The following is a 15,934-nucleotide window of genomic DNA, read 5'->3' as shown; positions in this document are numbered from 1 at the left end:
TAGTATCTCTTATAATGAGATAGTATCTCAAAATAATGAGATAGTATCTCATTATAATGAGATAGTATCTCATTATAATGAGATAGCATCTCATTATTTTTGAGATACTATCTCATTATAATGAGATAGTATCTCAAAATAATGAGATAGTATCTCATTATAATGAGATAGTATCTCATTATAATGAGATAACTTGAGTTGGCCCTATAGTTTGAAATGCTCAGCTTGATAGAAAGAAATGGATATTGATAACATCATTGAGCAATACTTCAGAAGGTTTTACTAATCTTGAAATTTTGGGAGTTTTGGAAGAAACCCATAATGTCAAATTAAGTCTCCGGACGCTGGAGAGAAGACTGCAAAAGAAGCGCCTTTGGCGTAGAAAAAATAAGACAGATGTTGCAGAAGTGGCCTCTTTTATAGAGCATCAACTACAAGGATCTGGGAGACAGCACGGCTACAGGTGGATGCACCAGAAATGTTGGATGGCTGGCATAGTCACAGACAGAGAAACAGTACGTCTTTTGATGCGCCTATTGGATCCCAACGGGGTTGACCTGCGTGCACAAATCGCTTGAGACGACGCTTTATATGTCAGTCGGGGACAAACTATGTCTGGCACATCGATGGGTACGATAAATTAAAGCCTTATGGGATATGTATTAATGGATGCATAGATGGCTTTCAAGGAAAATGATCTGGCTCGAAGCATATAAGACTAATAGTGATCCTCACATTATTGCTGGCTATTTCATTGATGCTGTGATGGAGTATAATGGATTTCCTCAAAAGATACGAATGGATCATGGCACAGAGAACACTTATGTGCAGCGATGCAAAGATTTCTGCACAACACCGAGAATGAAAATGGTTTTGACTCTGTTATTCTCGGTCCGAGTACAGGAAATCAAAGGATAGAGCGATGGTGGTGCACTTTAAGAAGTGAATGTACCCAGTTTTGGATGGAACATTTCGACCAGCTTGAAGCTGATGGCTATTTTGTTGACAGTTTTCTGGACAAATCACTGATCCAGTTTTTGCTTCTTACAAACAATACAGGTACTATAAATTTACTTCTTACTTTTAGCACACAAATTTGAAATAAGTTACAAATAATACAGAAGCATGAAATTTTTTTAACAACTATTTTATTTTATTTTTTCAATTTTTTATCATACAGATGGAGCTGGATGAAGTTGTTCATACATGGAACGACCATCGAATACGATCTACAAATAATCCTCGGGCTCCTCCTGGTCGTCCCACATTAATGCATGGTGTTCCCAACCTGTATGGGGTTCCAAACTTTTTACAGTCTGCTAATCTAACAAGCTGGAAATATGTGTAGAAGAATGTCATTTCAAGGACTTTCCCTGTGATGTCGATGTATTTCACTTATGCACTGAACTCATGACAGAGCACAGACTGGTAATGACAGATGATGTATATGAAATTACTAATCTTTATGTAAGACTCCGCCAAATGATCAGTGATGGGCTGAGGGAATAGTTTCTCTAAATCGCCCAGGTTAACAAGTCAGATATTATGTCAGTATGTCCTGTGTAAACATTGCGATTGTAAAACTTAAATGCATGAATAAGTTACAATTTGTTTCTATGGTTTATTTAAAAACACTAATACATTTTAGTTTCCTTCAACATTGAGTCAAGGTCAATCTACTAATTTCTATGTATTAAATCTTCTTTATTGTTGCAAAAATACAAGCCTCTTCTTCAAAACAGCACTAAATAGTGGCAGCATTTGCAGGTTCTCTGTTTTCTTACCCTTACTTAGTCGGGGAAAGTGTTATATGTACAAGGCAATGTTTTAATCATGTTATTACTAACAGATAACCATTGTGACAATTTTCCTACCAACATGATTGTTTGCAGTTCGTATTAATTCGATAAGAGTACAAATGTTGTCATTACTCTTGACATACAGTACAGACCAAAAGTTTGGACTCACCTTTTCATTCAATGAGTTTCCTTTATTTTTCATGACTATTGACATTGTAGATTCACACTGAAGGCATCAAACTATGAATTAACACATGTTGAAATATGGACTAAACCAGGTGTGTCAAACTCATTTTCGTTTTGGGCCAAATCAAGATCATGAAGGCTCTTAAAGGGCTGGTTGTGCCAGAATGAGTTGATAAAACTTGTTCACAAACGGTTAATATGTCAATAAATTCTTAAAATTACATAATATTATTGAAGATTTCCCTTCAGGAACTTATAATAAATGTGACTGTTTATTTACTCGCTGTATAAATCATGGACTATAATCATACATCAACTAAATACTCAAGAAATTGGAGGGGATTGGTGATATATAAATTGGCAGTAAACAGATAAAAAAACTGCATTGATAGGATTGACAATATAATATTTAATCACACTTAGTGTTTAGTGTAGTCTGTGGAGGGCCACATAAAAAGCTACGGTGGGCCGGATTTGGCCCCCGGGCCTTGAGTTTGACACGTGTACTAAACCAAAAAGTGTAAACCAACTGAAATGCGCCTTATATTGTAGTTTCTTCAAAAGTAGCAACCTTTTGCTGTGACTACTGCAAAAGGTAAATATGATTAATGCAAATCACAGTAATCACAGACGACCTCTTGATAAGCTTCAAGAGGTCATCACCTGAAATGTTTTCACCTCACAGGTGTGACCTGTCAGGTTAGTAAATGAGCTTTCTTGCAGGTTGTGTCCAAATTTTTGGTCTGTACCGTATATATGTTTTTCAGTATCATGGCAAATAAATATGTTTACAGCAACAGCAAAATATAAACAGACCCTACACTTTATCAAAATATATTTATTTTGTATTCTTTCAACAAAGAAAAATCCATTATTTTGACATTCCACTGACAGTTAACAGATCTGAATTTGCAGAACTTGTGCATATATGGTAGAGTTTTGACAATCTACCCTTAAACAAACCAACAGCTTTGCTGCACAAACAAACATTCACCTCTCACAAATAAGTGATCCCTTTTTATAACATCTGTAGAAATTTGGGAATGGTAACATCACCCTGGTAAATTGTTATCTGTAAAACCTTAAATTCTGTTCCACCACTCTTCTTGCTCTTACTTGTTTAAAAGCCTGTTGGTCTTCATCATAAAGCAGCCCAGCCTATTTCTATTTTTCTCTTTGACTTCAGAGCATTCTTCTTAACGTTTGTTTCAGATTGCTCTTCTTTTTCCAGACCACAACCATCTTGATGAGCAGTTTTCCTTTTACCCAGCTTTGATTTCAGGCGCTCAAACAGTTTTGATTGCGACTGTTTGGGGGACCAGTTTCCTTCCTTTTACAGTATCCTAATAGGGCGATGCGGTCTCCATATGATGGCAAATAACTCTCTAGCTCTTCATCTGTCATGAGTTGGATGACACTGCTATCAATCTAAACAAGAAGAATAAAAAATAATTTATTTTAAAACTTATGGAACTAGAATTGCATGCAAATTATTTGAATTCAATTATATAACATTGCTAGACACATGACTTAAACAAACTAGTTTTTGAAATACTGATTTATTTTTAGCTTGTACCTTCTCTCTCAGCATGGTCTCAATAGCTTCCTCAGGAATATTTCTTTGTCTCAGGAAATCACTCAGGTCATCCATTCTGTGATCATACACTGGAAGGTGAAGATACACAAGACCATCATGTTTCCAATAAAATGTAAAGCAAGTCATACTACAAATTATAATTTTCCTGAAAAATTAATTATAATTCATAATGCCATTTATCCATCCATTTTCTAACACCATTGTCCCTAGTGCGGTTGGGAGGTGCTGGTGCCTATCTCTAGCTGCGTTCTGGGCGAGAGGCGGGGTCACCCTGGACAGGTTGCCAGTCTGTCGCATGGCAACACAGAGAAAGACAGGACAAACAATTATGCACACACACACTCACACCTAGGGAGAATTTGGAAAGACCAATTACCCTGACAGTCATGTTTTTGGACTGTGGGAGGAAGCTGGAGAACCCGGAGAGAATCCACACATGCACAGAACATGCAGGCTCCACGCAGAAAGACCCCGGGCCGGGACATTCATAATTCCTTTAAGCGCAATTTATTTATTTTTTTGTGAAATGTTTTCACTAGGGGGCCTGCACAGTGGTGCAGTTAGTAGCACTGTTGCCTTGCAGCAAGAAGGTCATAGGTTCGATTCCCTGCCCGGGGTCTTTCTGCACGGAGTTTGCATGTTCTCCCTGTGCATGGTGGGTTCTCCCGGGTACTCCAGCTTCCTCCCACTGTCCAAAAACATGACTGTCAGGTAATTGGTCTTTCCAAATTCTCCCTAGGTGTGAGTGTGTGTGTGCATGGTTGTTTGTCCTGTTTGTTTCTATGTTGCCCTGTGACAGACTGGCAACCTGTCCAGGTGACCCCACCTCTCGTCTGGAACGAAGCTGGAGAGGCAGCAGCAACTCCCAACCCCAATAGGGACAAGGGTGAACAGAAAATGGAATGCATCTTTTTAAACTTTTGTTTTATAATGACTATTACCACAGTTATTTTATTTGTGTAATTACACAAATTTATGCATATACAGTGGTTTAAATGGACACATCTTGAGAAACCTCTTTAAATTCACAGAAAAGATAAGAAAATATTTATTGGTAATAACAAAGAACTGTACCGTTCCATACTGACAATGTCTTTAGCAGTAGAAAAGGAAAGAAAACATAAAATGAAGCTGTCTGAGGAGCATAAAGGTCTTTCAATGGAGAACTGGAGAAACACACTATAGCAGAGAAGTCACTTATACCGCTTGTGTGATGAGTTAAGGCTTGTGAAAATCCAGCTGGTGCACACCATCCATCTTCTCTTTCTGAAACAACCTGCACTGTACAAAACCAAGCACATAATGTTTTGTTTGTTACTTGAACTTACTGATTAAATCAAAGAAATTGATTTGCAAACAGACAAAACAATATTTATTATTTTATTTATTTGCTTGGGGACCAGGTACATAAAGTATTTAAAATTTAATAAAAGAGAGAGATTCTGACAGAGTACGTGACATAAAATGCCACGACATATTTTAGTTTAACTTAAAAAAAATACATAGGCTAGAGGTATCGTTTTGGCGTCGCAATGGTTTGGGAGCGTGATGCAGCATCTAGGAACTACTCACCAGTTATTACACTTTGTGGTAGACTGAACATGTATCATTACAGCAAATAAACGTACCACGTAATCCTCAGATATTAACTACAATCAACGAAAAGTCAGTTGTGCACTGACGTAGTGAAGAAACAGAAACCGGTAGCTAATTTTGATATCTTCAAAATTAGCTACCGTCGTCAGTATAACAAATTGATTACTTTATACTATGCTAGCTTATATTGCAGACTTAATTTAAATTAACAAAACCACAATTCTTACCGTTGTAAATAGCTACATTTAGCTAGGTGATTCCAGGCGGCAGGCGCGACCGATGGTACCGTCAAATCGGTCCAGGTGGACTGAACCAATTCGAAAGGGGGTTCAACCTCCACAGTCTCCTATCTCATTATAATGAGATAGTATCTCATTATATTGAGATACTATCTCATTATATTGAGATACTATCTCATTATTTTGAGATACTATCTCATTATATTGAGATAGTATCTCATTATATTGAGATACTATCTCATTATAATGAGATACTATCTCATTATATTGAGATACTATCTCATTATATTGAGATACTATCTCATTATTTTGAGATACTATCTCATTATATTGAGATACTATCTCATTATATTGAGATACTATCTCATTATAATGAAATACTATCTCATTATATTGAGATACTATCTCATTATATTGAGATACTATCTCATTATTTTGAGATACTATCTCATTATATTGAGATACTATCTCATTATTTTGAGATACTATCTCATTATAATGAGATACTATCTCATTATTTTGATATACTATCTCATTATAATGAGATACTATCTCATTATTTTGAGATACTATCTCATTATAATGAGATAATTTTATTTTATTTTTTTAACAGAGTGGCGAAAATGGGCTTCCATACTCCGCAATGTTTAGCTTTAAAATTCGCTTTTTGCATTTTTGTTTGCTTCACTTCGCGTTTGAGCAAGTTCCCCTTTTCCACCAGAGAGGGCGCAGGCGTGCGAGCGAGCCGTGCGTGCGTGCAGCCGCAGATAAAGAACGGATGACGTAACCACTTCCACAACAACAAGAAGAAACAAGGAAGTGTCAATCCGAAACCTGTAACAAGGCCGAGACAAGATACGCAGAGCTCCGTACAAGCTGATGTTCCTCAGCCTCCGAATCAATCCACAACAATGAATAACAAAGGTATTTCTCCACAGCGGGTTCAGTTTGTCAGCTAGCTGCCCGTCAGTCGACGCTGCTGTTAGAACTAGAGCCGAACGGGCTGTCGTTATCTAAAGCGGACTTCACGTTTAGCTACGTACATAACAATAAACTGACGCCTTCTGGGAAGCTCACTTACTGAACCTAACGTCTGAAATACTGTAATGAATACATTTTTTTCACTTTCTCGTTACATTCGTTTACTGATTCTGATCAGGTAGCATTTTGGGGTTTTTTTTGTGTTTTTTTAAAAAATTTTTATCGAGCTACAACCATTTAAAACGGCAAAGCTGCCATAACTGGACTGTTTTGGTTCGCCGTTGTGTTGTTAACATGGAAGTCCTATTCTGGTGCAGTCAGACTGAAGAAGTGTTTTAGTTTGGGCTGTTTGCTGCATCTATTCAGATTGTTTTCCTGTTTAGCGGATCATTTTAGACTGTAAAAAGGCTAAACACGCTTACATCCCCCAAACAAAGGGCTGATGCTAGTTTTTTGCTTTCACAATAATTTAACCATTATGTTGCAACCGACTGGCCCATTTTAAAAAAATCAGCAACACAGAAAAAGAAACTGTTTTACTTTATGCTGTTTTTTTTTGTTTTTTTTTTACTACGTCACATTTCTGTGATGGTATCAGAATAAAGTGAATTCAGTTTGCCTCAAGATCTTTTGGTTTTGTTTTTTTTTAGATAATTCTGACTTGTTAGCTATATAATTGTAAAGCATGATATAAATGACAACTTAGGTTACATCTTATTATTCTCTATCTATTTTCAGTTTAATATTTTTCAGATTTTCCTAATACACAAGATTTTTGTTACATCAGCTTATATGTATTGTCATTTGTTGTTCATTGTTCCTATTAAGGTACAGTTGTTTGATTGCAAATTACCAAACTGTCCATACTCATCTGTAAAATGTAGTTTTTATCACCATTTACATGCATAAAACAGCAAAAATAAAAACATGAATGCCTTAATTTTCTTACTGCTTTTGCTTCATGTTTTAATATTTGATAAATATACAAGCTCTGTTTGTCCCATAGATAGAAATTCTCCTTACACAGGTTTAATTTTAAAACGCGTATATTACAAGAAAATTCAATCTAAACTAAAATACAATAAGTAATAAGTAATCCACATTGATTTAACCATTATGAGAATAAATTCAAGAGAACCATCTATACAGAGATTCTTTGTATATTAACCTTTTATACAAATTTAAAATCAGCGTTTACACAAAATTGTATATGACTTTAAATGTTTAACTTAATAAAAGTCTATCAAGTTAAAGACGGAAGCAAATATTAGGAATACAAATTTGACCGAACAAATACAAGAGGCAAGAAGAGATTACCGATGTTAAAAAATTACTAATATCGCCTGATTCTGATGTTAACGCCAATATGTCATAAATTACTTGCAAAAATTATTCACTCCTGCTAAGTAAATAACATTCTTAGTTATATTTTGCAACATGATTCACTCATTTTTAAGTTATTAGCAGAATATTATCTATTGTTGTTATTCTGTTTGGTGAATAACACAAGTCTAACGAGGTCACAATAAGTTAATTGGTCTGATTGTACGTTCGGTTAGCCAGCATGTGGTTGGTTGCTTAGTTTTAAAACAAGGTTACTTTATTTGGAGTGATGGTCTATAGTTTTCACACTATGACCAGTTTTTGACCAAAAATGTTTACCCAGAGCACAGCACTGTTCTCATTATGTTTCCATCAGAGCTGAAATGATTAATCAGTTAAGATAAATTCCAACTAATTTAGTAATCAAATAATTATATAAGACTAAAAAAAGGACATTTGCTGAACAAACAACGGGCTCCGAGCAACTTTAAGACAAAACTGTACAAAAATATATATATATTTCCATTTAAGATTAAAAAATCTTTATCAAGTGGCATAGTTTGGTTTTACCCAATTCATGTCCTGTAAAAAAAATTATAATTATTTACTCTCCAGTTATTAATCAGTTAATCCAAACAATCATCAACAGATCAACCATATGCTGTATTGATAAGTCAAGCAGAGAAGACTGAGCTTTTCACATGTTTTTGTGAGCTGTGTCTTTTTATCTGCAGATGCATCCTTTGCTACAAATGGTCAAGAGTTCACTAAAAGAATACAGTGTTGCATTTTAGACCGATATGTCCTTAAAATAAAATTTTGTTTTTCTAAAAAAAAAAATCTTCCAGTGATAAAATGAAAAATCTGCAGTTATTTCCAATAAAATCTCCTTTATCCAGTTAATCGTTAGAATAATTGCTAGTTGCAGCCCTAGTTTCCATTCATTTTGTTCTGGCTTCACACACATTTTCTGGCTTCATCATCATCATCTTTAGTCCCTTTCTGAACCTGGGAATTCCCCTTCAGTCCCTGGGGTTTCAGTGTTTTGTTTAAAACCCAATGTTTTGTCTTGCAGGTTCATATCCACAGCAGTCTGTGTACCTCAGCAGAGTACTGCACCTGTATACCCTCCTGCTATGCAAATGTCTCCTCAGGCACCTCCCTACACAGACACACCACCTGCATATTCTGAGGTAATTTAGCAATATGGAAGTTGGACATTATGACGGGTTATAATTTCTGAAGGTTTAATTTTGCTTTCCGTCTCTGTGTGCAGATATACCAGCCCAGATATGTGCTTCCACCTCAGGTGCCTGGTCAGGTGCCGCAGATGTCCTCCCATTACCCTGGCCATCAGGTGTACATGCCCATGCAGCCACACATGCAAGTGGGTCCGGTGGGCCAGAATGTCCCCATGGCTTACTACCCCATGGGAGCCGTTTACCCCCATGGATCAACCGTGATGGTGGACGGCGGCTTCGACGCCGGCGCTCGCTTCACAGCCGGCAGCAGCGTCTCCATCCCCGTGAGTGTTTACGTCAAAATGCGTTGCTTTCGACGAAAACTGTCAACTGAGTCTGTTTTTCCTGCTTTCCCTTCAGCCCCCACCGCCTGGACACCCCCCTAATGCGGCTCAGCTGGCCGCCATGCAGGGCGCCAATGTTGTCATGACACAGCGCAAGAATAACTTCTTCCTGGGCGGATCCAGTGGAGGGTATACCATCTGGTAACAGCAGCTACTCCCCTCCTGGTTCATACATAAAACCCCGTCCCAGATGATTCCCCAGTTCCTTCTTTATTCCATACGCCTTCCTCTTCAGGCTGCTTGGCCATGCCACAATACTGATATCACCTAACGGAATGTAATATTTTAGAGCCCTTGTTAAAGGTACAGTACTCCACTTCTGACCTACAGATCAAATGATAATTCTCACTGCCTGAGAGGGAAAAAAAGTCACAGATTTAAAATTTTCAGTCTCCATAATTCTTTGCTGGATAGAAAGTCTTTGGTCGCCAGATTGGATTTCAGGCGTCCGTGTCTGCTCAGGAGAGCTATTCCCTTTGATCAAATGGTCACAAATAACACTGATATTCATGTATTCCTGTAAAACTACTTAGAAAAAATGTTGAAATAACAGACCTACATTATATAGTTTAGCTGCTTTATGGTGAAAGTAAAACGCAAAGAAGCAAAGTTACAAAGTCGCAAAGCGCAACTAAAAGAAATCTCCACTTGTCGTTTTTGAAAATCTCTAGTGTAGTTTAATTAATAGGAGTGTAATAGTTTTGTGTAAATACCAGTATGATGATCAGGGGACGTTACCGTCTCTGCTATATATTGAAAAAAAAAAAAAAGAACCAGCATCCTGGATGCATTTAGTTAGACCTGTCTTGTCTTTTGCACAGTATCAAAAAAAAAAAAAACACCACAATAAATTTGTTGCACAATGAACATTCTGAGAGATTGTTCCATTTCAATCAGTTGTAAAATAAATAAATTTAATTTAAAGGAAAACAAATATGTGTTTAAGAAAAGAGTTAATGCAATATCTCAAGTGGTTTACTGTACCTTGTTGGGCAACTTGTAGATGAACATAGTGGAGTGCCAAAGAGCACTGGGGATAACCCTGAATCGAAGCAAATTAACTTCAGTAAACTTAAAGGAAAGAAATTTAAAGTAAATCCAAATAGTAAGATGAACAGAAAGGGGTGGTTGGTGTAACATTTTTAGCTTTTTATGTATCCTGTTTCTATTCCACAGTCGGATACCCAGAGTTTATCACTGCATTTATTATTCAGATCTACAGAGCTATGCTTTCTTTTTTTTTTATTTAGGTTTTTTTTTTGTTTACACATCTTTAAAGTTGTATGAAAAAAAATCATCTTTCTTAGAAGATTGTAACCATTTCACAAAAATGCATTTAATACTTCAGTTTTTCTTTTCGTGATTCAATATTTTGACTGATTTACACAAGTTAGGTAAAGAAAAGATTTGACAGTATAACCAATGAGCTGGTTGTGCCAAAGATCTAGCCGGCAATGCATTTATAATAAGTTGTGACATCAAATTTTAATCGTCACCGTTTGAAAAAGCAAACATATCCTTGAACAAGAAGTTGTGACACTGTCGGCTCCTCAAGCCTTCAGTTTCCCATGACTGCAATCTATTGTGGATTTTCCTCTGTCACAATGTGAGTCACCTGCATCTTTGAGTTGCTGCATACTTTGCACCTTTCGCTAATGTACCTTTTATCTGAAATGCACTGCTAAGCAAAACTGAGGAGTTGCAGAAAAAAAGGGGCTAATCTCTTTTTACATTCTGTTTTCATTTTTAAATGAAAAGGGAAAAAAGCTGTGACATTTTTCAACAGTTTTGAGTCCATTTTTATTCCATTTAAAAAATTAATGTAAAGATGTGCCATGTTGTTACAAAAGCCTCAAAGTGTATGCAAAGATCTTGCAATGAGGCTACATGACTGTCAGCATGTTTATTTAAGTCATTTAAAAAAATAAAAATACATCTTTGGAGTCAATCAAAAACGAAATAAAGTATTTGAAGCTAGACATGTTGTCTGTATGGATACCACAAACTAATATTTGTAAGCATTTATCATTGTGGTGTGAATGAGTGTCACTGGTATCCGACACAGCAGCAAAAAATTTTAATAGCTGTGGCTAACAGAAACAAAAGTCAAAATTGGCTGTTTAGTGATCCAAATAATAACTAAATCCCAAACCAACTTTCTGGAAATCTGTTTCCTTCTTCTGATATGACAAGTGTTTTAAGAAACCCAACTCCTGCTGTCACTTCAGGCAGCTTAACCTTTTATTTTTTTTTAAACAAAAAGGCCACAGCTATCAAAACTTTACCAGCTGTAACTCAAACGGAAGTTTTCTTCTTTTCCCCATCTCTGCTCCGATTGTAAAGCAGCTTAAATGGCTTCATTCCAGCATTATGAAGTACTGTAAACTCACAGCTGACTAGTAGATGCTATGCCAACCACAGCCAGCAAACGGGACATTCTTTGTTGAAGGATTATGGACATTTATAGTTCAGGGATTCTCTTTACAACATTTTGTAAAATAGATGTATGTACTAAAGTGATGTGACGTACTTTGGTACACATTCTATCTTTTAAGATTACTAAGGAGATGAGTGTCACTACGTTTGCTGAGACATGTCAAGGACGGAATACTTTGAACAAAAAAAAGAACTTAGGTGCACTTAACTTTTTTATACTAAACTTAAAATTTAAAATGTAAGTTTAGAATAAAGGTTATTTGGAAATTTGAAATGTGGTAAGTTTGTTCTTGTATGCATTTGTGTAGTCCCTTGGTAGAATAGTAAAAAGTTTCTTATGTTGACAACATCTGAGATTTATTTATTTTTTTATTTTGGTTTTTGCCACAGGCGATTATTAGTTTAATAAACATGCTTCCTATTCCCCTCCCCCCCCCCCCCCCCAAAAAAAAAATTTAAAAAATTCTTTGTATAGCAGAGCAGTTATTTTAACACAAACTTTATGCGGAAAATTACATAACCAGTTCATGTTTGATTTGTAAATGTAATGAACTAGCTTCCCAGTACAACATCTCTAGAACCCATGTGTCAAACTCAAGGCCCGCAGGCCGAATTTGACCCTCACTAGCTTTTTATGCGGCCCTCTAGACTCCAAATTACATAAATCAGTCGCTGAGTTTTTCGCCATTCTACGCATATGGCGAATTTTGCACAAAACACTGGATTTAAGTGACTACCAACTCCCAACTGCAGGTGGCAGTATCTCTCACTCAGCCTTACTTCACGTCAAAGACACTGAAATTTAAAATGTTACCGATTTGGTAAAGTTTGAAATTAATCTAATGCGCCATATTGATGCTAAAAGGCTTACTAAAACTGTAAACCTGCGAAGACAGAAGTTCCAAGCTGAACAAGATGGCTGTTAATGTTAATTCAATATCTGTGACCAACACACTTACCGGCTCCGTTCACTTTCTCCATTGCTGTTGCTAAGGCAACCACAATTCGAAAACAGCGACGTCATCGTTCACAACTTCTGCTGTCCGCTGATTGGCCCGGTAAAAATTCTAACGGAACGAATTAAAGTAAACAAAGAAGAGCCCAGACCGTTCCGTAAGCGAGCTAGCATTTTACATGCTAATGTAGCCAGTTGGACGGAGTCTCGCGATAGCAGATGTTTCACACGGGAGATATCCCACGAAGCTTAACGTCACAAATCAAGGAGGAATATCGCGACTGATATTACAATATTTAATAATATCGCCATTGCAAGACCTTCAAATATTGTGCGGCTTTAGTTTTATTAGCATTTCACAGTTAGCATTGCACTTGCATGAACAAAGTACCCTCATATCCAGTTACTCTAAAACATGAGCTGCAGCAAAATCTTTGCTTCATTTTGCTTAACTTATTTAGAATTGACTTTTACAAATGAACGGACCTGTAATCTTTGTGCTCACTTCCTATTTGTGGCCAGCGGTGAAGGTTTTGCGGAACTGAAATGTGAAACATTTATGGTTCACGGTTTAAAAGCATGGACAGAATCAGTGCCTTGGAAAATTATGTACAATTTCATAAAATTATAAATGTGTAAAAATAATGCCCGTCATAGGTTTCCATAGAAAAGTTACACCTAAATTTCTTGCTCCCATAACTTGACTTTTTTTTTAAACTAGTGCAAATAAAGCTTTTTAAATATATTTTAGGTAATCATTTTCCAACACCTTTTTTGAAGTAGGCAAACATATCACTGTTCATAAAGTGTAATGGAGCAATTTTACAAAAAAAAAAAACTTAAAATAGATTGAAGATACATGGTAATACTTTCTTTACCATCTTCCACACATAAAAGTTTTGAGTAACTATATAGAAAATTAAATCAGGTGCAACAAAAGCAGTTTTCTGTATCGTCAGTTTTTTAATTAAAAAGAAAAGCAATTCAACATAAATGTAACAGCCAACACAGCATGCCTGAGATTGATAAAAAAAATACAGTCTGAGGGAAGCAAGAGACTGAGAAACATGATTATAATAATAATAATAATAGTGTCAGAGTAATCTTGTGACGGTTGCTGAATGTTTTGTGATCCTATCGCTGGCTGTAGACATGTTTTAAATCCTTCCACCTGTTTCATACCAAGCTGTGGATGTCGATAGACGCCCGTTGTCTTTCAGCTGCTTCACATTCATCAACATTCATGGCTACAGTCCTGATCCTGTCTTTGGTTTCACTCCTGGGACAATTTCTTAAAAATATCCCCTCCCCTCTTTCTTCCAGTAGCAAATCCACCCCATTTCTTTTTTTCTTCTTCTTTTTTTTTATTACACATGGATCTTTATTTTTCTGTTAACCACCATCTTCTCCCAGGTTCATATGAAGTATTCCTTCTTTTCACTTGCACCGGGTTTGTTGGGCTCGTCATAAAAATAATCTCCTGGAGCCGGCTCCCCTGTCGTCTTGTAGTCGCCTTTGTTGCTGCACATGTACCGGTACAGTATGAAAGCAATAACAATCAACGTCACCACCATGGCAAACACGACCACTGAAAGGAAAATAAAATAAAGAATGACTTTAGAATCCAACTGTGTCCTAAAAGTGACAAGAAGAGTAACTTGAGTAAAAACTGATACCTCCAATAATTGTGTTTTGGTCTCTTGGAGGATTGCTGTTGTTACCGCTGTGGAAAGATATTGTGTTTTAAAGATTTTTACATCTCAGTGTAGCAATAATTCAATTAAAGGAGTGAAACTCAGACCCATTACACATCTTCATACATTTAAGGAGTGTTTATTTATGTTGATTTTAATTATTGCGAAAAACAGTTAATGAAAAATGTTCTGATGGTTACAGCCTAACAATTTGAGTTATTCAGATGATTAAGATTTTTTAAAAATTGTCACATTCTGCAGATTTTTCCATTTAACCACTTAAGCCTTTTTGTTTTATTTTACAAGATCAGAAAGACAAAAATCTAAATTCCTTTTTTAAAAGAAATACAAATTTTATTGCCTAAAATGCAATATGATTTTAGTATAAGCTTGATCATCTGTGCTAAATACATTTTCTTTTCAAAACACAGTGAACATATTTACAGAAAGTTTTTTTTTTTTAATGTTAAGCAAAATCTCTCTCTTTTTCTTTCTCTTACTTAAGCCGAAACTTAAACATGATTAAGTTTTGGTTTAAGTTTAAGTTAAATGTGTTTAAACTAAACACATTTAAGATTTGTTTTGGCTTAATTACTCTGAGTATGTTCTTTCGCTTTTTTTTTCATTGAGTCTGTGTACTGTAGTAAAATAATCAATTACTAAATGAGTTGATTATTTAATAATTAATTCATCACCATTAATCATTCTGTCTTAGCCATATTACAAACTGCACAATAAGAAAAAATGTCAACATTACAGTTATCCAACAAACTTCCCCTCAACTAAGTAGTTAAGCCACAAAAAGGTAAATAAGTTGTCTATTCACAGTGTTCAAACTAAATGGAAAGTTTAGTGGAAGGAAAAAGTATGCAAAAATAGGTATAGCTCAATCGAGAATAAACTGCGATTCACATGGAATGCACTGTAAATGGGCAACAAATGTAACATTTACACAGATTAATAACTTATTGAGTCATTAGGAATAATAAATATTGATTACATTTAACAAATCTGTTTGTTGAGCTCAAATTAAATGTTTAAATATGATTCAGTTCTGTAACGAGTCTTTTCTCCTAAATGTTTGTTTACAAACTGCGCAGCCAGAATATTAACCACTTTATACAGTGGTTAACTGTTTACAAGCACTTTTGAAACCTTGAAAACTAGTGATTAAAATTTTCAAGGACTTCAAGCACCTGATTAAATGCATATACAGTCAAATTTCTTTTCATTAAGTTTGCATTGCAGTGTTACAATATTCCATTGAGCAGCTTCTTCCTAATAAACTGAACTAACAGAAATAAACACTTGACATATTCAGCTCTTTTTATTAATGTCTGGTAAATGAAAAGTAGCTCACTCTTCTTTTACTGTGTATTATAGTGAGTCCATGTGGATAATCGCACAAACAATGAAAAACAAGGAATGAAGGTTTTACCATAAAAAACATCGTCCTTTTCTTGTTTAGAAAAGTTGTAGGCCACAAAGTTGAATCTGCAGAAAAAACAAATATGTTTATGAAACAGAACAAACTCTGAGGTTG

General features: G+C 35.8%; 1 protein-coding gene across 1 annotated transcript; it reads left to right on the top strand.

The window, feature by feature from the left end:
- Nucleotides 1–6,184: 6,184 nt before the first annotated feature.
- On the top strand, nucleotides 6,185–9,500 carry LOC129356839 (DAZ-associated protein 2-like). The gene is given in 5 exon segments (XM_055026387.1): nucleotides 6,185–6,341; nucleotides 8,797–8,817; nucleotides 8,820–8,914; nucleotides 8,998–9,246; nucleotides 9,323–9,500. Coding segments are annotated over 5 exon segments (507 nt in total). The 5' UTR covers nucleotides 6,185–6,328; the 3' UTR covers nucleotides 9,452–9,500.
- The last annotated feature ends 6,434 nt before the right edge of the window (nucleotides 9,501–15,934 follow it).

This window comes from Poeciliopsis prolifica, unplaced genomic scaffold, assembly GCF_027474105.1.
Source record: "Poeciliopsis prolifica strain line A6 unplaced genomic scaffold, Auburn_PproV2 SCAFFOLD200, whole genome shotgun sequence".
Taxonomy (NCBI): Eukaryota; Metazoa; Chordata; class Actinopteri; order Cyprinodontiformes; family Poeciliidae; genus Poeciliopsis; species Poeciliopsis prolifica.
This window is presented reverse-complemented; position numbering and strand designations above follow the sequence as displayed.